This window comes from Aotus nancymaae, unplaced genomic scaffold (assembly GCF_030222135.1).
Source record: "Aotus nancymaae isolate 86718 unplaced genomic scaffold, 86718_ANA_hifiasm-v0.15.2.pri h1tg000155l, whole genome shotgun sequence".
Classification (NCBI taxonomy): Eukaryota; Metazoa; Chordata; class Mammalia; order Primates; family Aotidae; genus Aotus; species Aotus nancymaae.
The window spans coordinates 6,118,497-6,141,793 of NW_026988570.1; the positions used below are offsets into that span (position 1 = coordinate 6,118,497).

A 23,297-nucleotide genomic window follows, 5' to 3' on the forward strand; every position below is an offset into this window, starting at 1 on the left:
TATGTAGTAAGTGATGCCTAAATTAAGTACCTACACCTCTAGGGAATTATTTTGATGATAATGATGAGAGGCAGGACAGTTTATAGGAAATTTTATTATATAGGAAATCTTATTTAATTTGAAATATTATGGCTATACAAAGAAAGAAAAGGAGTTTGGACCTGAATCATACTGGGTTTTTTAATTGTGCTCTATCACTTAGTATAATAGCTGCGTAAATTAACCTGTCTGAAATGTGGAGATAATACTTGCCTCACATAATTACTATGAGCATTTGTGTGTGTGCAGGTGGGTGTGGCTGTGTATTAGACATTTATTAGAGTATACAGTAAACAGTTAATGAACTAAGGTTACTATTAGTGTTTACTGTGGGGTGGCTATGTGCAAAACTGTTTTGTGAATTTAGTTCAATTACAGTAACTTAGAATGGTAGGTACCATTATAATCCTTTTTTATAAATGAGGAAATGGATAAAGAAAGGTTAGGTAACTTATTATTTTACAACTAGTTATTTCTAGAGCAGATTCAAACTCCAGTGGTGTAACTCCAAAGCACTTGTTAGTATAATACATTGTTCCCAGGCAGTCAGAAAGTCTGTCTTAAGACAGACTCCTGAAATGGTAGTAGTGCACATTTTTCTTCTAATTCCTTTTAGCCCAGGAAAGATTTAGAATAAAATCTAGTTTAGATGAGCACATTTGGGTGATGGTTCATAAAACCATAGTTAAGGCAATCCCACTAGCATTTTGTGATAGTATCTTCTCAACATAGGTAAAATAACAGAAAATCTTTGTGAAGTCAAGCTTGTTAAATGTCCTAAGTCAGAGATAAGTATATGAAATGTCTAGCATTCAAACTTTGTTTACTTAAAAACCTACGCATCATACAGGTGCTTGTAAGAGGATAAAAAAACTGGCTAGCCTTTTCTAGGGCTTTTTCAGTGCTGTGTGCAGTCATTTGGTGCCTTTTGGGTCATGATTTCCATTTCTTCTGTGTACAGGCATAAAGGTCTTCTGTTCTTATATAAGCATATAAATACAACATTCTCATTGTCTCATTTTATTCTTGCAATGACCCTATGAAATGTGTAGAAGCAGCACATCCTCATTTTACAATTGAGAAAAATGGAGACTCCAAATGGGTTATTCATAGGGTTACAAAATAGCTTTGTAACACTGAAAGGGAGAGAGTCCAGGTCTCCTGTTTTCTGTTCCTATGTTCATAGATGTGTTTTTTTTTCCTTAATAAAAAAAAAGGTGGTCCTTGTTTTTTTAAAATAAGATGATTAAAATTAAAGATGAATGAGCTCATTGGAGATCCTCAGAAGTAAACAGGGTGAAGAAAACGAAAAACTAACCACCTTATTAACATTTCTTATATTTGAGAGCATTTCCTTCTGGTTCTTTCTCTGGATACCTATAGTATTTTGTGTGAGATTGTTACCATGTTATGATGTTGTGTGTAGATGAGCTAGCCTGTCTTTTCAATGTTAATTTAGTTCCCAGCATTTTTAACTTACGTGTTTTTGAGTATTAATGAGTTCATGGTATCCCATCACATGAAAGTATTGTAAATTCTGTTCTTTTATTTATGTTGTTTCTGGTTTATCCATTAAAAATTCTAGGACGCTGTCCTAGTTTTGTAGGGTATTCAAAAAATTCAGTTTATGCTCTTATCACTAGTATCTGATAATGCCATCTTCGCACTTTTGCTAGTGCTGACAATAGTTAATCCTTTACCAATTTGTAGGAACAAAAGTGATATCGTTTTTAAGTTTTTTTAAATACTAGTCATGCTCAACAGCTCATGCAAATGGCTGTTAGTAGTTTTGCCATCAACATGGGTGCCTTCTAGATGTTTGATTTCTTGATAAAACTCACAAAACAGATGGGGAAGAGTTTGTATATCAACATGAATGTTGATGTGATTTTTTTTAAGCCACCGAACACATTTGTATTCTCTCTTAGATCCTTTGCATGAATTTGTCAGGTGATTTTTTTGACCTGAACATTCTCATAATAGCTTGAGCTTTTTTGCAGATTTTCAAGGCTCACTTCAATGGTCCTTGAGGCCTATTACATTTCTTTCCTAAATTGTCTATTATGTGGTGTTATTAAAAATTAGATTACTTTTAGTAGATTTATTAGAGCTCTTTATAGATTTTCCTCCCACAGTTTAGAATCAGTAGTCAATTAAAGTCTCTACTTAAAGTTTAGACTTTAAGTTCCTTTTTTTTAATTTAAAATTTTATTTAAAAATTTTTTCTGGCCGGGCGCGGTGGCTCAAGCCTGTAATCCCAGCACTTTGGGAGGCCGAGGCGGGTGGATCACGAGGTCAAGAGATCGAGACCATCCTGGTCGACATGGTGAAACCCCGTCTCTACTAATACAAAAAATTAGCTGGGCATGGTGGCGCGTGTCTGTAATCCCAGCTACTCAGGAGGCTGAGGCAGGAGAATTGCCTGAACCCAGGAGGCGGAGGTTGCGGTGAGCCGAGATCGCGCCATTGCACTCCAGCCTGGGTATCAAGAGCGAAACTCCGTCTCAAAAAAAAAAAAAAAAAAAAAAAAAAATTTTTTTCCTTTTCCTTTTATGCACACAGACATCTTGCAAGACTTTAAGATTCTTGGGTTATTTCTGTCAGCTTGTTCTGTGTTCTATGCCTGCTTCCTGCCCAGAGTAATTTCAAAATAGCTATCCTCACCTGTGTTACGTCTCCAAAATCAAACTTGGGCTCTGGCTAGCCTTTTTTAGGTCTTGATTTTTTCAGTGCTTTCCAGAGGCAATTGTTTGGAACCTCTTGGCACAATTTCTGTTTCTTCTTCCATGTACAGGCATAAAGGTCTTTTGGTTACTTTTTGTTAAAACTATCATAAAACAGTTCAAGCAAATGACGGTTGGTAGTTTTGCCATTAACATGTGTGCCTTCTAGTTGTTTGGTTTCCTGGCAAAACACACAAAACAGATGGAGCAGATAGTTTGCACATCAGCATGAATGTTGATGTGCTTTTTATTTTAAGCCAAGGAACACATTTTGTGTTATTTGTGAGATTCTTTCCATGAATTTGTCAGGTGATTTTTGATCTGAACTTTACTAGTAATAGCTTTAGTTTACAAAATGGAATCCAGTCATTCTGCACATTTTCTAGGCCCACTTCAAATGCATTGACTATCAGAGGGCATCTTGGTTCCTTTTGTCCTTTCTGTGACTAAATGTCCATGATTCCACATCATACTGATCTTTTGTAGTAAAGGCACCAACTACTTTCTTCGTTACTTTTTTAATGCTTGTGAAGGCAGTTCTTGTTGATCACAGTGATGCTATTCTCTTATTCTTCATGACATATTTAGCAATTTTTTCTAGTTTGTCATTTGATAATCTACTTTATTGATGTATTTTGATGTACAGAAATTTAAAATTTATGTAGTTAAATCTTTCATTAATTTCTGTTGTTTTCGTATTTATAGTTCTTGCCTAGATAGTCTTAACTGTAGTATAGACTTTAACAGTGTTTTCTTTATTTTCTTTTTTTTTTTAGTTGCAACTACTGGCCCTTCTGTATATTATAGTCAGTCACCAGCATATAATTCCCAGTATCTTCTCAGACCAGCAGCTAATGTTACTCCCACAAAGGTAACAAAGGATAATTTATACATTTATAAGTATCTCCTTTTTAAATTGTTTAGGTTTCCTTCAAAGTAATTTGAGAGAGTAGTTCAGTATTAAAACTTTTGTGTCCCTTAAGATGTAGATATTTTAAATTTATCTCCAGATACAGAAATTATACTTCTTAGTCACCTTATTTTTGTGTTAAAATAAGTGTGAATGTTTAGAATATTTTAAAAATGGGAATGGTGGTGCCGGTGGTGGTGGATCCTTCATTATTCTGTTTTAACAGAAATAGAAATGTAATACCCTTGCTGTCCCACTATGTGGTAAGTACTTTCAGGCCTTATACAGGTATATATATAACAATTGATTGAAGACTCAGTATTACAGTGGTAGTTGAATGTGACAACTTTGAGGACAAGGGGTTGGGTGCATTTAGACCCTTGCTCTTCTGTTTATTTTGGCCACAAGCAAGTTTCTTAACCTCTCAATGCATCAGTTGCCTCATATGTAAAATGAGGATAATAGAAATACCTTTAATTCATAGGGTTTTTGAGGATATTAAAATGAGATAATATATGTAAAGTGCTTAGAACAGTGCCCAGCTGGCACATTAATAAATGCTCAATAAATGTTAATCATTATCTTCATCATCATCATCATCATCATCATTGTTAACATTATTTGATTGTTTAGGAATGAAGAAGGTATTTATTTTGTGACTTTAGTTGTAGATTTTAAGATACTGTAATTTTTGGTATACGCCAAGTATATATGCAAGTATCTTTGTAGTAATGTGGCTTTCTCTTAGCCCATGTATACCCAGTGTTCCATTATGGGAATGCTAAGCTTGTAGGGGTTATTTATATCTACTGCTCAAGGTCATTGCCAAGGTCTAATTTTTCACACAAAAAATTTGCAACCTCTGCCATAAATGGGTTAATGATATACTACATACCCTAATGATATCTTCTTTACTTAATATTCATGTTTGAAGTTTGCGAAAATTGGTTCATATTTGGTTATCTGTAGTTTTATAGACCATCTACAAAATGTTTTAACTTTCTGTCTTTTAGGGTCCAGTCTATGGCATGAATAGGCTTCCACCTCAACAGCATATTTATGCCTATTCGCAACAGATGCACACACCACCAGTGCAAAACTCATCTGCTTGTATGTTCTCTCAGGAGATGTACGGTCCTCCTGCATTGCGTTTTGAGTCTCCTGCAACAGGAATTCTATCGCCCAGGAGTGATGATTACTTTAATTACAACGTTCAACAGACAAGCACAAATCCACCTTTGCCAGAACCAGGATATTTCACAAAACCTCCAATTGCAGCTCATGCTTCAAGATCTGCAGAATCTAAGGTTACAGAATTTGGGAAAACTAATTTTGCTCAGCCCATGCCGGGTGAAGGAATAAGGCCATCTTTGACAACACCGGCACATACAACACAGCCAACTCCTTTTAAATTTAACTCAAATTTCAAATCAAATGATGGTGACTTCACGTTTTCCTCACCACAGGTTGTGACACAGCCTCCTCCTGCAGCTTATAGTAACAGTGAAAGCCTTTTGGGTCTCCTGACTTCAGATAAACCTTTGCAAGGAGATGGCTTTAGTGGACCCAAACCAATTCCTGGTGGTCAAACCACTGGACCTCGAAATACATTCAATTTTGGTAGCAAAAATAAGTCTGGAATTTCATTTACAGAAAACATGGGGCCAAATCAGCAAAATAATTCTGTTTTTCGGCGAAGTGATGATATGTTTACTTTCCATGGTCCAGGGAAATCAGTATTTGGAACACCCACTGCAGAGATAGCAAACAAGAATCATGAGACAGATGGAGGAAGTGCCCATGGGGATGATGATGATGACGGTCCTCACTTTGAGCCTGTAGTACCTCTTCCTGATAAGATAGAAGTAAAAACTGGTGAGGAAGATGAAGAAGAATTCTTTTGCAACCGTGCGAAATTGTTCCGTTTTGATGGAGAATCCAAAGAATGGAAGGAACGTGGGATTGGCAATGTGAAAATACTGAGGCATAAAACATCTGGTAAAATTCGCCTTCTGATGAGACGAGAGCAAGTATTGAAAATCTGTGCAAACCATTACATTAGTCCAGATGTGAAATTGACACCAAATGCTGCATCAGACAGATCTTTTGTATGGCATGCCCTTGATTATGCAGATGAGTTGCCAAAACCAGAACAACTTGCTATTAGGTTCAAAACTCCTGAGGAAGCAGCACTTTTTAAGTGCAAGTTTGAAGAAGCCCAAAGCATTTTGAAAGCCTCCGGAACAAATGTAGCCACAGCACCAAATCAGGCTATCAGAATTGTAAAAGAACCCACAAGTCATGATAATAAGGATATTTGCAAATCTGATGCTGGAAACGTGAATTTTGAATTTCAAGTTGCAAAGAAAGAAGGGTCTTGGTGGCATTGTAACAGCTGCTCATTAAAGAATGCTGCAACTGCTAAGAAATGTGTATCATGCCAAAATCTAAACCCAAGCAATAAAGAGCTCCTTGGCCCACCATTAGGTGAAACTGTTTTTACGCCTAAAACCAGCCCAGACAATGTTCAAGATCGATTTGCATTGATGACTCCAAAGAAAGAAGGTCACTGGGATTGTAGTATTTGTTTAGTAAGAAATGAACCCACTGTATCCAGGTGCATTGCATGTCAGAATACAAAATCTGCTAACAAAAGTGGATCTTCATTTGTTCATCAAACTTCCTTTAAATTTGGCCAGGTAGAGCTTCCTAAGCCTGTTAACAGTGATTTCAGATCCGTTTTTTCTACAAAGGAAGGACAATGGAATTGCAGTGTATGTTTGGTACAAAATGAGGGGAGCTCTACAAAATGTGCTGCTTGTCAGAATCCAAGAAAACAGAATCTACCTGCCACTTCTATTTCAACACCTGCCTCTTTTAAATTTAGTACTTCAGAGACAAGTAAAACTCTAAAGAGTCGGTTTGAGGACATGTTTACTAAGAAGGAAGGACAGTGGGATTGCGGTTCGTGCTTGGTGCGAAATGAAGCAAATGCTACAAGATGTGTTGCTTGTCAGAATCCAGGTAAACCAAGTCCATCTACTTCTATTCCAGCTCCTGCCTCTTTTGAGCTTGGTACTTCAGAGACAAGCAAGGCTCCAAAGAATGGATTTGAGGGAATGTTCTCTAAGAAGGAAGGACAGTGGGATTGCCGTGTGTGCTCAGTAAGAAATGAAGCCAGTGCTACTGAATGTATTGCTTGTCAGAATCCAAGTAAACAAAATCAACCTACTTGTGCAACTCCAACACCTGCCTCTTTGGAGACAAGCAAGGCTCCAACGAGTGGATTTGAGGGCATGTTCACTATGAAGGAAGGACAGTGGGATTGTAGCGTTTGCCACGTACAAAATGAGAATTCTTCCTTAAAATGTGTGGCTTGTGATGCTTCTAAATCAACTCATAAACCTATTGCAGAAGCTCCTTCTGCTTTCACATTGGGCTCAGAAATAAAGTTGCATGACTCTTCTGGAAGTCAGGTGGGAATAGGATTTAAAAATAATTTCTCAGAAAAAGGTTTTAAATTTGGCAATACGGAGCAAGGATTCAAATTTGGGCATGTGAATCAAGAAAATTCACCTTCATTTATGAGTCAGGCTTCTTCTAATACAGAAGTTAAGTCAACCAAAGAAGGATTTTCCATCCCTATGTCTGCTGCTGACTTTAAATTTGTCATTCCGGAATCAGAATATCAAGAAAACAAAAGTGAAAAGCCTTTTGAAAATGATAGTGGCTGCCAAGCTCAGGATATTAGTAGCCAGAAGAATGGTAGTAGTGTGATTTTTGGCCAAACAAGTAGTACTTTTACATTTGCAGATCCTGCAAAATCAACTTCAGGAGAAGGATTTCAGTTTGGCAAAAAAGACTCCAATTTCAAGGGATTTTCAGTTGCTGGAGAAAAATTATTCTCATCACAGTGTGGTAAAATGTCTGATAAAGCAAATACTTCAGGTGACTTTGAGAAAGATGATGATGCCTATAAGACTGAAGATAGTGATGACATCCATTTTGAACCAGTAGTTCAAATGCCTGAAAAAGTAGAACTTGTAACAGGAGAAGAAGATGAAAAAGTTCTGTATTCACAGCGGGTAAAACTATTTAGATTTGATGCTGAGATAAGTCAGTGGAAAGAAAGGGGCTTGGGGAATTTAAAAATTCTCAAAAATGAAGTCAATGGCAAACTAAGAATGCTAATGCGAAGAGAGCAAGTATTAAAAGTGTGTGCTAATCATTGGATAACAACTACGATGAACCTGAAGCCTCTCTCTGGATCAGATAGAGCATGGATGTGGTTAGCCAGTGATTTCTCTGATGGTGATGCCAAACTGGAGCAGTTGGCAGCAAAATTTAAAACACCAGAGCTGGCTGAAGAATTCAAGCAGAAATTTGAGGAATGCCAGCGGCTTCTATTAGACATACCACTTCAAACTCCCCATAAACTAGTAGATACTGGCAGAGCTGCCAAGTTAATACAGAGAGCTGAAGAAATGAAGAGTGGACTGAAAGATTTCAAAACAGTTTTGACAAATGATCAAACAAAAGTCACTGAGGAAGAGAATACGAGTTTAGGTACAGGTGCAACCAGTACGTCAGACACAACAATAAAACCCAATCTTGAAAACACTGGGCCCACATTAGAATGGGATAACTATGATTTAAGGGAAGATGCTTTGGATGATAGTGTTAGTAGTAGCTCAGTACATGCTTCCCCATTGGCCAGGAGCCCCGTGAGAAAAAATCTCTTCCGCTTTGGTGAGTCAGCAACAGGATTTAACTTCAGTTTTAAATCTGCTTTGAGTCCATCTAAGTCTCCTGCCAAGTTGAATCAGAGTGGGACTTCAGTTGGCACTGATGAAGAATCTGATGTTACTCAAGAAGAAGAGAGAGATGGACAGTACTTTGAACCTGTTGTTCCTTTACCTGATCTAGTTGAAGTATCCAGTGGTGAGGAAAATGAACAAGTTGTTTTTAGTCACAGGGCAAAACTCTACAGATATGATAAAGATGTTGGTCAATGGAAAGAAAGGGGCATCGGTGATATAAAGATTTTACAGAATTATGATAATAAGCAAGTTCGTATAGTAATGAGAAGGGACCAGGTATTAAAACTTTGTGCCAATCACAGAATAACTCCAGACATGACCTTGCAAAATATGAAAGGGACAGAAAGAGTATGGGTGTGGACTGCATGTGATTTTGCAGATGGAGAAAGAAAAGTAGAGCATTTAGCTGTCCGTTTTAAACTACAGGATGTTGCAGACTCATTTAAGAAAATTTTTGATGAAGCAAAAACAGCCCAAGAAAAAGATTCTTTAATAACACCTCATGTTTCTCGGTCAAGCACTCCCAGAGGGTCACCATGTGGCAAAATTGCTGTAGCTGTATTAGAAGAAACCACAAGAGAGAGGACGGATGTAATTCAGGGTGACGATGTAGCAGATGCAGCTTCAGAAGTTGAAGTGTCTAGCACATCAGAAACGACAACAAAAGCAGTGGTTTCTCCTCCAAAGTTTGTATTTGGTTCAGAGTCTGTTAAAAGCATTTTTAGTAGTGAAAAATCAAAACCATTTGCATTTGGCAACAGTTCAGCCACTGGGTCTTTGTTTGGATTTAGTTTTAATGTACCTTTGAAAAGTAACAATATCGAAAATAATTCAGTAGCCCAGAGTGGATCTGAAAGAAAAGGACAACCTAACAAATGTGAATTGTCAAAGAACTCTGATATCAGACAGTCTTCAGATAGCAAAGTCAAAAATCTCTTTGCTTCCTTTCCAACGGAAGAATCTTCAATTAATTACACATTTAAAACACCAGAAAAGGGTAAGTACTTTGTTGTTAAGTACAGTTTTTCTTTGTTTTAACGTTTAGTTTGATGCAGACTCTGTAGGGTACTAATGTTGGGATGTAAGTGGTGCTTTGTGAACACTCCAAAAATATTTGAGCAATTTTTTTTTCTCCCTTAATAAGTTCACTGTGAGTGTTCAAAGAGCAACAGAACTTAATTTAAGAAATTTCACTAACTGGAAGGTACTTCTATCATGCTAGGGCAGAGCAAAATAACTCAGTATGGTATATGGACTCGTGCTTGAATCGTGCATTAACATGAGTCTTTTTTCAAAAGTGTTCATTTTCATTCGTTCCGTTTGTTTTGTCACTGGAAAACATGATATTGAGGCCAGGCATGGTGTCTCACGCCTATGATCCCAGCACTTTGGGAGGCCAAGGTGGGTAGATCACTTGAGCTTAGGAGTTCGAGACCAGCCTGGCCAACATGGTGAAACCCTGTTTCTACTGAAAACATAAAAATTAGCCAGGCGAGGTGGTACATACCTATAATTGCAGCTATTTAGGAGGCTGAGGCAGAAGGATTGCTTGAGCACAGGAGATGGAGGTAGCAGTGAGCTGAGATCATGCTACTGCATTCCAGCCTGGCTGGGTGACAGAGCGAGACTTTGTCTCCAAAAAACAAAGAACATGGTATTGAGATGTTCTCATTTTATATGTTGTATGTTAGTCTTGCTCGTTTACTAACTGAGCAAAGAATGAAACTACAGGGATAAATGAACATGTAAGACAAACAGATTGGTGATGTAAATTGAGGGACTCTGGCTTTTTGTGTTTTAAAAGCATATTCATTTTGTTTCCCAAAATGTTAAAAAAAATGAAATATTCTTTATTTTCTAGGATTTAATTTTAGCCTTTTTAAATCTAATCCCATGGCCTTTTGGACTAGCACCCCTCTCTCACAGCCTGAGAGCAAAGGTATAGAACTAGCATTCTCAATATGAGATAACAGCAGTTTTTAGAAGCTGGTAGCCCTTAGCAAAGTATTAATAACTGTGGCTATGTGAAATTAAGTACTTAACACTACAGCATGCATGTTAGAGAATGCCACTTTAAGCAAAGTACCTTTTGACTGGTGGCATGACACCCTTTAATGTTGGTTGGTTTTTTAAATGTTCTCAGATGCTCATTTGTATTTCATTGCTCTTGTTATTTCAAGTCAGCTCAATGAAGACCTATGTTTTATCTAACGTTTATCTTTAGCCACTAATGTCTGCCAGTAGTCAAATGTAGTGGCAATGGCATGTATACAACATGGAAGAGTGTCCCTGTAGGGCTGTTCTTTTGTGCATGGTTAATGTTGTATTTGAAAATGGACCTCATTTTTGACAGCCACCATTCTACAGCTTGTGTATTATATGTGTTGCACAGATCATTTTTAGAAGTGTTGCTACTAGAGTAGAACAAGAAGTAGGATCTGTTGAAGGCCTTCAAGAACAAGGTTAGGGAAGTAAGACCTTACCATTAGTGACCAGTAACACATCTCAGCCATGTCAAACAAGTACAATGATTAAGTAACAGTCTCTGATTTTTTTTTTAAGTATACCAGTTTTATTACTAGCTAAGGCAGCTCTTAATCTTTTATTTTTAAAGATACAGTCTTTGAGAAATGTGAAAAGTGTGAACTTAAAAGTGGATGTATACTTGCATACAGTTTCTGTGAGCTCTAGGTTAAGAATCCCTGACCTAAAAGCGAATGTGCCTATACACTACTGTAGGACAAATAATGTTATTCTGTTTTGAATCTGATAATGTCATTGTCCCAAGGGACCTTAGAAATGAAGACTTCAGACATGAATAAACTGAGGGCAAGAGAGGTTCTCTGATTTACCCAAGGTGTCTTGACTGAGTAAGAGCAGAAGTGGAACAAGAATCTGTATCTTATGGTGTACTTTTATTTCTCCTAGCTAGGAAATGATACTGTTTTTGTTCATAATGAAGGAGAAAGACAAATTTAACATTGTAAAAGGAAGGGCAGTGGTTTTCCAGAGCAGTGTCATCCAAGAGAAATAAAATATAACCTGTGTATATATTTTAAAATTTTCATTCAGGTGCAGTGGCTTGTGCCTATAGTCCCAGATAGTTGGGAGGCTGAGGCAGAGGGATCATTTGAGCCCACAAGTTCCAGGCTTCAGTGAATTATGATCACATCACTGCAGTCTAGCTCTGGGTGACAGAGCAAAACTGCATCTCTTAAAAAAAAAATTTTTTTTCTGGTAGCCATACTAAAAAGAAACAGTTAAAAAGGGAAACAGATGAAAGTAATTTTATTAATATATTTGATTTAACTCCTTATGTCCAGAATATCATTTTAACTTCTAATTAATATACAAATTAATAAGATATTTTACATTATTGTTTTTCACCAAGTCTTCAACAGCTGGTGTGTGTGTTTACACTTACTGTTAGTTAGCACGTCTTGATTTGGGCTAGCCACTTTGTGAGGTTTTAATAGAATATGACTAGGCTACCATATTGAACAGCATAGCTCTCAGAATGTTACCCTGTCACCAGTTGGTATACATGGGATGCTTCATAACCAGCTTACTTTATTAAATTCCTTTAGCCAGAAATTCTTCTTTACATTAATAGATCAGAACAGGTTGCATATAGAAGTTTTTTCAATTTTTTTGCCCTTTGCATTGATGGTGGCTGGGGATGGGTTGTTTTCAGCCATATGAATGGTCTTAGATTTTATAGTGTTAGTTACCCATAGAGTAACAGTTTTTATTTAATTTCCATGCTTGGATGTAGGCAAACTAGATGCAACTCTAGTCCCCTTCCATTCTTGGCAATTGTTAACTTTCCTTACAGGAACTAATCACAGTTGGCTTTGGATTAGTTTCATATGTCTACTAATACTTGCTTATGTTTTAAGGTTTTTTTTCAGTTGCTGCATATGCATGGATATTTTGGTAAATTATTGTATGCTAAGTATAGTTAGGCAACACTTTAAAAAATAGCTTTTTAAATTCTAGAAATTAGTAGTAACTCTTTCAGTGACTATTAAGTAAACAGGATTTTTTTGTTTGTTTGTTTTCTTTGATTTTAAATAGATTCTGTGTTTACTAAGGGTTTTTGGTAGAACACTCAATCAGGATGCTAATGGTTATGGTACATCTCTGTCTGCATCAAAGTATATGTATTTTTATCTGTCTGATATTTTAACCTATGGATAAGTTCCATGGTTATTTTAAGTTAGAGTATTAATGTCAATTCTGAATACCTTATCTTTGTCAATTTTTTTGGATGGTGTTACAGTAAAAGAGAAGAAAAAACCTGAAGATACTCCCTCAGATGATGATGTTCTCATTGTATATGAACTAACTCCAACTGCTGAGCAGAAAGCCCTTGCAACCAAGCTTAAACTTCCTCCAACTTTCTTCTGCTACAAGAATAGACCAGATTATGTTAGTGAAGAAGAGGAGGATGGTAAAACTTGTTATTTCAAAAACACTCTGTTCCCACTAATCTTAGTAAAATTGGGAGTATAGTTTAATTATTTTAAGCCTGCCTCTTAGAACTTATCACTAATACCCTTATAGGTATTTACCCTAAGTGTATGTGTAAATAGTCAATGGATATAATGATCAAAAGGACTGTAATCATTAAGCAAGCATTTTTTGAATGGCTAATGTGCCAGGCATGTGTTTTGAGGGGATTTAAAATAATCATAATTTTTTTGTAGTCCTCAAGATACAGAAGAGAGAGATAAGGCAGATAAGGTTATAATGGAAAACTTTGTATGCCATAACAGTTTTTCAGCTGGGCAGTTAAAGTCTCAATAGAATCAGCTGGACAGTGGTGTACAAGATGGGTTTAGGGACAAGGAGATTGGAAGATGAGCTAAAATGATAGTAGAGCAGTTTAAACAGATGAGAGACTGAGCCTAAAGCTCTAGCAGTAAGAGAACTATTAAGGATATAAAATTGGCTGCAATTCAAATGAGAGTGAGAGAGAGGGTGAAGTTGGAGATAGTCCCTAAACTAGGAAAACCCCCCAAAATTAACTAGAAATTGTTTTAATCAATTGTATTTTAAGATGAAGATTTCGAAACAGCTGTCAAGAAACTTAATAGAAAACTGTATTTGGATGGCTCAGAAAAACGTAGACCATTGGAAGAAAATACAGCAGGTATGTTAAGTTTAAAGGACGTTTATAATGTTTGTCTTCTATTTAGAAGGAATAACGCAGTCTGATATTAATTATCAATTTTACTATGCCCATGGTGATTTAAAATACTTAACATTAGGTGAAAAATACTGTTTTCTCGGTGGTCCTTGTTCTTCATTAGCACGTACAGGTCTTGTTACCTGGGTCTGTAGATTACATTGATGACTACCATTGTTGTAGAGAAGTTGGGCTTCATTTAATTTCATTTGCTTGTGTTGTACTTATTTTTCAGATAATGAAAAAGAATGTATTATTGTTTGGGAAAAGAAACCAACAGTTGAAGAGGAAGCAAAAGCAGATACGTTAAAACTTCCATCTACATTTTTTTGTGGAGTCTGTAGTGATACTGATGAAGACAATGGAAATGGGGAAGGCTTTCAGTCAGAGCTTCAAAAAGTTCAGGATGCTCAAGTAAGAACATGTCTAATAAAATTTTCTTTTAGTTCCATTGCCTTTGTTGGTGCAGTAAACTTTCGAATATTCTTATTCATTTATTTATTTTTGAGACAGAAGTTGCTCTTGTTGCCCAGGCAGGAGCACAGTGGTGTACTCTTGGCTTACTGCAAGCTCCATCTCCCAGATACAAGCACATCTCCTGCCTTGGCCTCCTGAGTAGTTGGGATTACAGGCGCCTGCCACCACACCTGGCTAAATTTTGTATTTTCAGTAGAGACGGTTTCACCATGTTGTCCAGGCTGGTCTTGAACTCCGGACCTCAGGTGATCCACCCTCCTCGGCCTCCCAGAGTGTTGGGATTACAGGTGTGAGCCACCGGGCCCAACCTAGAATGTTCTTACCAAATAGTAATAATAGGTTGTGGCTACTAAATGGGTTTAGGGGTCTAGACCAATCAGCTATGGCCAGGAAGGAAGGAATTTTAATTTTGTTCTACACAGGAGCTATGTGCCAAAAGCCACAAAACACTGATGAGATAGAAAAAATCCAATAAATGGAAAGGCATACTGTTCTTGGATTGGAACACTCAAAATAATTAGAATATCAATTTTCCAAAATTGACCTATAGATTTAACACCATACCAACCAAAACCCCTCCAGGAATTCTTTATGGATATACACAAGTGAATTCTAAAATTTCTACGGAAAGAAAAGATTATACATTTGTTACAGTTGATGAATCTACACTGACACATCATCACCTAACGTTTGTACCTTAAATGGATGTTAAATTTTGCCAAAACTTTTTAATTATTGATGCGGTCATGTGATTCTTTTTATTAAATCTGTGAATGACATTGCATTTTCAAATGTTCAGAAAACTAACTTTGCATTCCAGGGTAAACTTCACTTTGTCATAGTATAATTTTGATAAATGGTTGCATTCAATTTGTATAAATCTTATTATAAATTTTTAGATTTGTATTTATCAGGATACTGGTAGTTGTCTGATACTGTCTTTGGTTTCTGTGTAAGAGTAATGCTGGTTGGTCTCAGTGATGTGTATGGGCAGTCCCAGCTATTTGGGAGGCTGAATAGGAGAATTGCTCCAGAGTCTAGGAGTTCCAGGCTGCACTATGATTGTGCCTGTGTATAGCCACTGCTCTCCAGCCTAGACAACAACATAACCTCTTTAAAAAATGATAATGCTATTATCATAAAATGAATTGAGACGTGTTTTCTGTATTGCTGTTTTCTGGAAGAGGGTGTGTTGAATTGGTGCCATTTTTCATTTAAATGTTTGAGCACTTTTCACCAATGAAACCGTGTCTGGAGTTTTCTTAGGTTTTAAAAATACTATTGATTTCTCTTCTTTATTATTTTTTGCCTTGGGTTTATTTTGCTCTTTTTTCGTTTTCTTTTGAGACAGAATCTTGCTCTGTCTCCCAGGCTGGAGTGCAGTGGCATGATCTCAGCTCACTGCAAACTGCGCCTCCTAGGTTCAAGCGACTCTTGTGTCTCAGCCACCCAAGTAGCTGGGATTACAGGCGCGCCCTACCATGCCTGGCTGATTTTTATATTTTCAGTAGAGACAGGGTTCCACTGCGTTGCTCAGGCTGGTCTTGAATTCCTGACCTCAAGTGATCCTCCTGCCTTGGCCTCCCAAAGTACTGGAATTATAGGCATGAGCCACTGTGCCCAGCATAGATTCTTAATTTAAAACAAACTTAAATTACGAATTTAAGATCATTCTTTATTTCTAGTATAACTATTCAATACTATAAGTTTTCTTCTAAGCACTTTCTAGCTGCAACTGACAAGTTTAATATGTGGTATTTTCTCTCTTACGAAGTTCGAAATATTTTCTTATTTTCCTTGAGACATACTTTTTAATCTGTGCATTAGATGCTACTATACCATTTCCATATATTTGGTGATTTTCCTTTTGTATATCATTCTGTTATTGATTTCTAGTTTAATTCCTTTATGGTTCAGTTCTTACAAATTTTGTGAGATCTGTCTTGGTGAATGTTTCACGTGCACTTGAGAAGAAAGTAGAGCCTCTTTTTGTGTTGACATTTTGCCATTGGCAGTTCCAGTTTTTTCGGCTGCTCTAGCACCCAGGCTGGGTTATAGGATTGGCAGAAAAACTCCATGTGGATCTTAACACCGGATTCTTTCTCTGGTCTCAAGATCCTTATTCTTCCTTCTTTTATCTGCCTTTCCAAGGCTTCTTAGAGTTGCTGTTTATGTTTCAGTCTAGGCATCTAGTTGTAGGTTTTGAGGAGAGATAGGGTGAAGTGTGTTTATTCTGTCTTCTCCAGAAGTCCAAGTTCTCAGTTCCTTTTGAAATAGATTATATAATCATTTTTGTAAATCAGTATTTAAATCGCATAGTATTTTGTGACTTCCTCTTTGCAGAAATCTCAGACCGAAGAAATAACTAGCACAACTGACAGTGTATATATAGGTGGGACTGACGTGACGGTACCTTCTTTCTGTAAATCTGAAGAACCTGATTCTATTACCAAATCCATTAGTTCACCACCTACTCGCTCTGAAACTATGGACAAACCTGTAGATTTGTCAACTAGAAAGGAAATTGATACAGATTCTACAAGCCAAGGTAAAACTTGATATATGTTTATCATACATTACATAAGGGACACCTTATATTTATATTTGAGAAGATAGACTTTTAAAGGCAGATCCTGAAAACTCCCTTTAAAAAAATTTTTGATGTGTATAAAGGGACATCTTATTAGTAGTAATAATAATCAGAAAAATTGTGCTGTCTTGTCGACAAAGATGATAAATGTGTTTTGTCATTAGAGTTATGGTTATTAGGGAATACAAAGGATTATGACTCTGACCTATGTTCCTGAGTTTAAACGACAATAGTATGCTTACGTGTAATTTCCTTTGTGGTAGTGTTTTCATTTGAATATTGTTTGAATTATATTATCACTCAAGCACATTTAAAGTGTTTTAATTACGAAGAAATTATAGAAATATTATACTAGGTATTTTAAAAAGTTTTATGGTACTACTTAAATGTTTCTTATTTTCTCTAACAGTTTAAAAGCTTGCTAAATTAATTACTCAGTTACAGCAACATATTTGCTATTGCTTTCTCCTTTTTCATTTCAGTTTTGCAGATGGAAGTGGGAAGTTTAAGGTGTATTGCTTTGTGTACATTGTGTACATTATCTACATTACCTTTTTTTTTTTTTTTAAAAAAAAGTAGCCTTCAGTGTCACAAATATTAAATTTATAGGTACTTGAGTGTCTTAATATGCTAAAAGAGGAAGATGACTTCATACCTAAAACCTAATACATTGTCAGATGAGGAAAATAAGGCATGGAGCTTTCAGAGATCATGTAGCTACACATTAGCAGAATTAAGACTCCAAAAGTCCTTATGATCAAGTGGAAATGAGACATTTGGTTTTTATGAGCTTATTTATACCACAGAACACAAAAGGCTTTTATGCAGATGTTTCCTAAAACCCTACCTTTGAGTCAATGCTTGTTTTAGAGTATAGTAGGTTCCACAGAGCAAAAACTAGTTTAATATAATCTGGCTTAGTATAGATAGCTCTACGTCTTATTTATAAAAAATAATTTTTGGCATACATTTGGTGTAGTATCATAGTATTCTTTGTGAATAGCACCAGTAAGATTAGTAATACTGAAGAAGCTCAGAATTGGATATATTTTGTAACTTGCCAGAATTTAAATAACTCCCCTCATCCTAGAGTATAGAGGGTTCTAATATTCTTTCTAGGTCCTGGGTAAAGCTTTGATATTCAGTACAAATGAAATAGTAAATTGTTCTTTTTCTTTTGCCAGGGGAAAGAAAAATAGTTTCATTTGGATTTGGAAGTAGCACAGGACTCTCATTTGCAGACTTGGCTTCCAGTAATTCTGGAGATTTTGCTTTTGGTTCTAAAGGTAAGATCAAGAGGAGAGATTTTTAATAACATTGTTACAGAATCAAGCACAACTGAAAAACTAGTTTTTTGTTGCAGTATGTAACTAAGAAGTTTCTTCCCTTACCCTCCAGTTCATTTAGTATTTTAATAATGAAGGACTTCTACATTTTATTATTTTTTGGCATTTATCAAAATAATCATAAGAATTTTCTCTTAATTTTATCTAAGTCATGTAATAGTCCTCTCCATTCTGAAATGCAGAACCATTTAACAGCTTCGGAATGACTCTTTTATAACATTATTCTTTTAACTATACTTTCATATTTGATTTGTTAATATTTCAGGATTTGTGAGTTTATAGTTTTTAAGGATATGATTTTGTAGTTTTATTTTTTGCACTGTCTTTGGATTTTAGTGTTAGGGTTGTGCTAATTTATTGTGGTAAGTTTATAATTGATATGCTTGCTCATCTTCTTAAGTGGACTTCTGTTTTAAATACATTTTGGTAACATTTCTAGAAAAGCATCCATTTCCCTGATTGTTTCAGGTTTATCATTCATTATATTTTTGTTCATTATATTTTCTTATTCTTGTAATGTCTTTCACATTGCTGTTTATAGCACCACTTAAATAGTTGTTGTACAAGGTGTTTGATTTATGGAATAAATTTTATTGAGGATATATGCTTGAATGATTAATGAAGTTCAGAATTCTGTTCTTTCCGCCTACATATTTGCACTTTGTTCACAGCTCCTGCCACCTGTAGAAACACATAAAACTTTTAGAAATTACCTTCAGATATGGTGTTGGAATTCTTGGCTTCACTGGTGTCATTTATTTTTGTTTTAATTTATTAAATAGCTTGAAATCAAAGGGTAATGTGTCAGCAAGTAAGCAATGTAGTAGATACACTTACACAAAAAAAATGCCAAATAAAAATAGATAGGCTCCTTGTTACTCAGTATTATCTTTTTTTGAAGTATGTCGGTATTGTATAGTGAAGTGTAAAGTAGACAACACTCATGTATCAAGAGGAAACCATGCCTAAAGAAGCCTTATGCATTGACATTCACTTCTCACTACCACTTATCATTTTTAGTGAGATTATTCACCAAGCTCTTGTGTATTGAATGCTTACCTTATTTAATTAGATTGTGCTTGTTAAAAATAGCATTTGAAACTACTGCGGTCAGTTTGTTTGTATCCCATAGGTTTTCATAGGGAATCTTTATACTTTTATAAATTTCCAGATAGTTTAGAGTTTCAGTCTTATTTTATCTAATGCCTCAAAGCTTGCTGAATTAATTATTTAGTTGCAGTAATATAACTGTAGACCCAGTTATGACCCTCGAGACCCAGATACTGATATATTGCAAATATTTTTACAAATGAGTGATTCTAATGTGTTCTCAGAGTAGATAACCACTATTTTAAAGGAATTTTGAATTCTTCTGCCACATGTCCCTTGGGGTTATTTTTTAGTTAAATTTTTGCTTTTAGCAAAAAAGTTGGTGAAAAATTTTGTTTTGGTTTTTGTTTTTGAGATAGGGTATCACTCTGTTTCCCAGCCTGGAGTGCATTGGCATGAATATAGCTCACTGCTGCCTTGACCTCCTGGGCTCTCAAGCAGTCCTTCTACCTCAGCCTCCCAAGTAGCTGGGACCACAGGCATGTACCACCATTCCTGGCTAATTTTTACATTTTTTTGTAGAGACAGGTGTCTGTGTTGCCCAGGTTGATATCAAATTCCTGGGCTCAAGCAGTCCTCCCAGCTTGGCCCCGCAAAGTGCTGGAATTGTAGGCATGAGCCACTGCACCTGGCCCTGAACAGTTATTTTTGAGCCCCCAAGTTGGTATCTCATCCAGATCAGTGGTTACTATTCTCAGGAAGTCCCCATGCAACCTGTGGTTCTTGTTCTCAGATCATGCTTTGCAATATACTTCTTTTATGTCCTTAAGAATTATTGTCTTCTCTCTTTGTCTCTCTCTCTTTTTTTTTTTTTTTTTTTTGAGATCACTCTGTTGCCCAGGCTGGTGTGCAGTGGTGCTGATCTCAGCTTACCACAACCTCTGCTTCCTGGGTTCAAGTGATTCTCCGGCCTTAGCCTCTGGGGTAGCTAGGATTACAGGTGTGCGCCTTGACACCTGGCTAATTCTTTTTGTATTTTTAGTAGAGATGGGGTTTTGCTATGTTGGCCAGGCTGGTCTCGAGCCCCTGACCTCAAGTAATCAGCCTGCCTCGGCCTCCTAAATTGCTGGGATTACAGGCATGAGCCACTATGCCTGGCTCTCTCTCTGTCTCTTTCCTTTTTTTTTTTTTCCTTTCTATAGCTCAAGGATAAAAACGTTTTTTTCCCCTTCATTAAATCTGTCTTAAAGAGAGTTGGTTCAAGTTAATAATACCCTGTGACATTTTCTCTTTCTTACAAGTTTTTAACAGAAGCTGTAGGGTTCTTTATGACAGTGATTCAGCAAGTGATGAAAAGTTAAGAGAGATGTTTCTTTCTTCTAAGATAGTGGGGACTTGGTCATCTAAATTGAGGTGTGGGATGGAGAAGTTTCTAGTTTTCACCTTTTTGCAGGATGCAAGAGAGAGATACCATCATTGTTCCCCCAACATTTCTGACATCTCCTGGGGCAGTAAAAGTCAGTGAGTTTCTCCCAAGGGTGCTATTTACCAGCTGGGCCAGGAAATCTACATTCCAACACTAGCTTCTTAAGGAAGAAGTGGAGATGCAGAAATTATAAAAATGTTTAGGCTATTTTGGCTAGTTGGGAAGTAGCAGGTTTGGCCTGCTGAACTAAGCTTAACAAATTTTAAGGTGGGTACTTGAAATTTTAGAAGTAGGTAAAGAACCTACTTCTTTACTGGAAGTTCTTGTGTAGGTTAGTATTACGAAATTTATCCAAGGCGACAGTCTTATCTTTGTATCTCTAAGCATATATCATACCAAATGTACTCTGTACTAATGGTATGAGTTGAATTTACTAGAATACTTTTTTTTTTTAAAGACAGTGTCTCGCTCCGTTTCCCAGGCTGGAGTGCAGTGGCGCCATCTTGACTCACTGCAACCTATACCTTGTGGGTTTAAGTGATTCTTTTGCCTCAGCCTCCCAAGTAACTGGGACCACAGGCGCACATCACCACGGCTGGCTTTTTGTATTTTTTTTTTTTTTTTTTTAGTAGAGATGAAGTTTCACCGTGTTAGCCAGGCAGGTCTCGGACTTCTAATCTCAGGTGATCCACACACCTTGGCCTCTTAAAGTGCTGGGATTACAGGCAAGAGCCACCATACCTGGCCTAATTTTTGTATTATTAGTTGAGACGGGTTTTCACCATGTTGGCCAGGCTGGTCTTGAACTCCTGACCTCAGGTGATCCACCTGCCTCGGCCTCCTAAAGTGCTGGGATTACAGGCATGAGGAATCTACTAGAATAATCTTATTTTAAACATTTAAAATTGACATATATTACATCATCGGGAATTAGATGCATTGATAAAATAAGAGGGGGATGAAAAATGTAAAAAATAGATAGCAATGTTTAAATATCTGAATTTATTCATCAGATAAAAATTTCCAATGGGCAAATACTGGAGCAGCTGTGTTTGGAACACAATCAGTTGGAACCCAGTCAACTGGTAAAGTTGGTGAAGATGAAGATGGTAGTGATGAAGAAGTAGTTCATAATGAAGATATTCATTTTGAACCAATAGTGTCACTACCAGAGGTAAATGTTAAGGAATTAAACTGTTACTAATAACTTATTTTTCATTTTTAAGTTTAAAACTTACCCTGGCTTGATCTGTCAGGATATAATTGTTTGCATATCTTTAAGAATGTTTACAATTTGAAACAGAAGCTCTATTTATTAGACATCTAGCTGTTAAGTATAAATTCTCTTTCTGACGTTTTTACATAAATATTGCTTTGTAAATTCTATATGTAATTGTTGGGAGGAAATAATTTTTTCATATGGTGCTAGAATATCATGTTTGTTTTTATAACATGATTCTGTGGAAAAAGTAAACTCGTATTTGCCAAAGTCCTTTTAATAAATATTAACTTGTATGTTTTTTGGACAAGAACATTGCTCTAGGAAAACTATTTTGTCATTTTTTTAACCTCAGTCAGTAGCTAATACTTCTCTTCAATAGCAAACACTTTTGAAACCTCTCTGTCCTATAAAGAAAAGCATTTAATTTCCAAAAGGAGAACGAATACTATACGAAAGAAAATATTTAATGACAAATCAGGTCTTTACTCCCTCAGCCAAATCAGATATCTTCCTAGCCCTAAGATGTATAACCGATTATCATGATACTACAAATTCTGTTAGTCATTGCAAAGAAAATACCTTAAAAAGAAATTGGATCTTTGGAATTTGTCATGGAATTTATTATAAGCAGCAGCTTATAGAGAATTTCATCTACCATTATAGGTAGAAGTAAAATCTGGAGAAGAAGATGAAGAAATTTTGTTTAAAGAGAGAGCCAAACTTTATAGATGGGATCGAGATGTCAGTCAGTGGAAGGAGCGTGGTGTTGGAGATATAAAGATTCTTTGGCATACAATGAAGAATTATTACCGTATCCTAATGAGAAGAGACCAGGTTTTTAAAGTGTGTGCAAACCACGTTATTACTAAAACAATGGAATTAAAACCCTTAAATGTTTCAAATAATGCTTTAGTTTGGACTGCTTCAGATTATGCTGGTGAGTTTCTACATTCAATTGCTACTTTTCATTTTTTGGACTTTTCTAAAATCTATAACAAAACAACTTGTAACAGTTATTTTACTAAGGTCACTCTTTCCCATTTCCCCGCCTAATAGATGGAGAAGCAAAAATAGAACAGCTTGCAGTGAGATTTAAAACTAAAGAAGTAGCTGATTGTTTCAAGAAAACATTCGAAGAATGTCAACAGAATTTATTGAAACTCCAGAAAGGACATGTGTCACTGGCTGCAGAATTACCAAAGGAGACCAATCCTGTGGTATTTTTTGATGTTTGTGCGGACGGTGAACCTCTAGGACGGATAACTATGGAATTATTTTCGAACATTGTTCCTAGGACTGCTGAGAACTTCAGAGCACTGTGTACTGGAGAGAAAGGCTTTGGTTTCAAGAATTCCATTTTTCACAGAGTAATTCCAGATTTTGTTTGCCAAGTAAGTATTAACTACATATCACAATTGAGGTCTAGAAGAGGTTGTACCACACTAACTTGGGAAATTTGAGTGTTTTTCCTTGACCTCATCCTGTAGTTTTTAAGATTTCTTT

General features: G+C 36.3%; 1 protein-coding gene across 6 annotated transcripts in view; it reads left to right on the forward strand.

Annotated features, from left to right (window-relative positions):
• The window catches only part of LOC105708948 (E3 SUMO-protein ligase RanBP2), a 54,606-nt gene that overhangs the window by 29,652 nt on the left and 1,657 nt on the right, over nucleotides 1–23,297 (forward strand). For 2 of the 6 annotated variants that reach the window (XM_012440698.2, XM_012440699.3), the window contains exons 19-29: nucleotides 3,539–3,633; nucleotides 4,686–9,489; nucleotides 10,354–10,431; nucleotides 12,775–12,945; nucleotides 13,555–13,647; nucleotides 13,919–14,097; nucleotides 16,480–16,708; nucleotides 17,935–18,036; nucleotides 21,586–21,746; nucleotides 22,458–22,731; nucleotides 22,851–23,185. In XM_012440698.2, the coding sequence (XP_012296121.2) occupies nucleotides 3,539–3,633; nucleotides 4,686–9,489; nucleotides 10,354–10,431; nucleotides 12,775–12,945; nucleotides 13,555–13,647; nucleotides 13,919–14,097; nucleotides 16,480–16,708; nucleotides 17,935–18,036; nucleotides 21,586–21,746; nucleotides 22,458–22,731; nucleotides 22,851–23,185 (6,521 nt within the window). The remainder of the gene's footprint in view (nucleotides 1–3,538; nucleotides 3,634–4,685; nucleotides 9,490–10,353; nucleotides 10,432–12,774; nucleotides 12,946–13,554; nucleotides 13,648–13,918; nucleotides 14,098–16,479; nucleotides 16,709–17,934; nucleotides 18,037–21,585; nucleotides 21,747–22,457; nucleotides 22,732–22,850; nucleotides 23,186–23,297) is intronic. The other 4 variants (XM_012440702.2, XM_064371644.1, XM_012440700.2 and 1 more) reach the window with 3 other exon arrangements.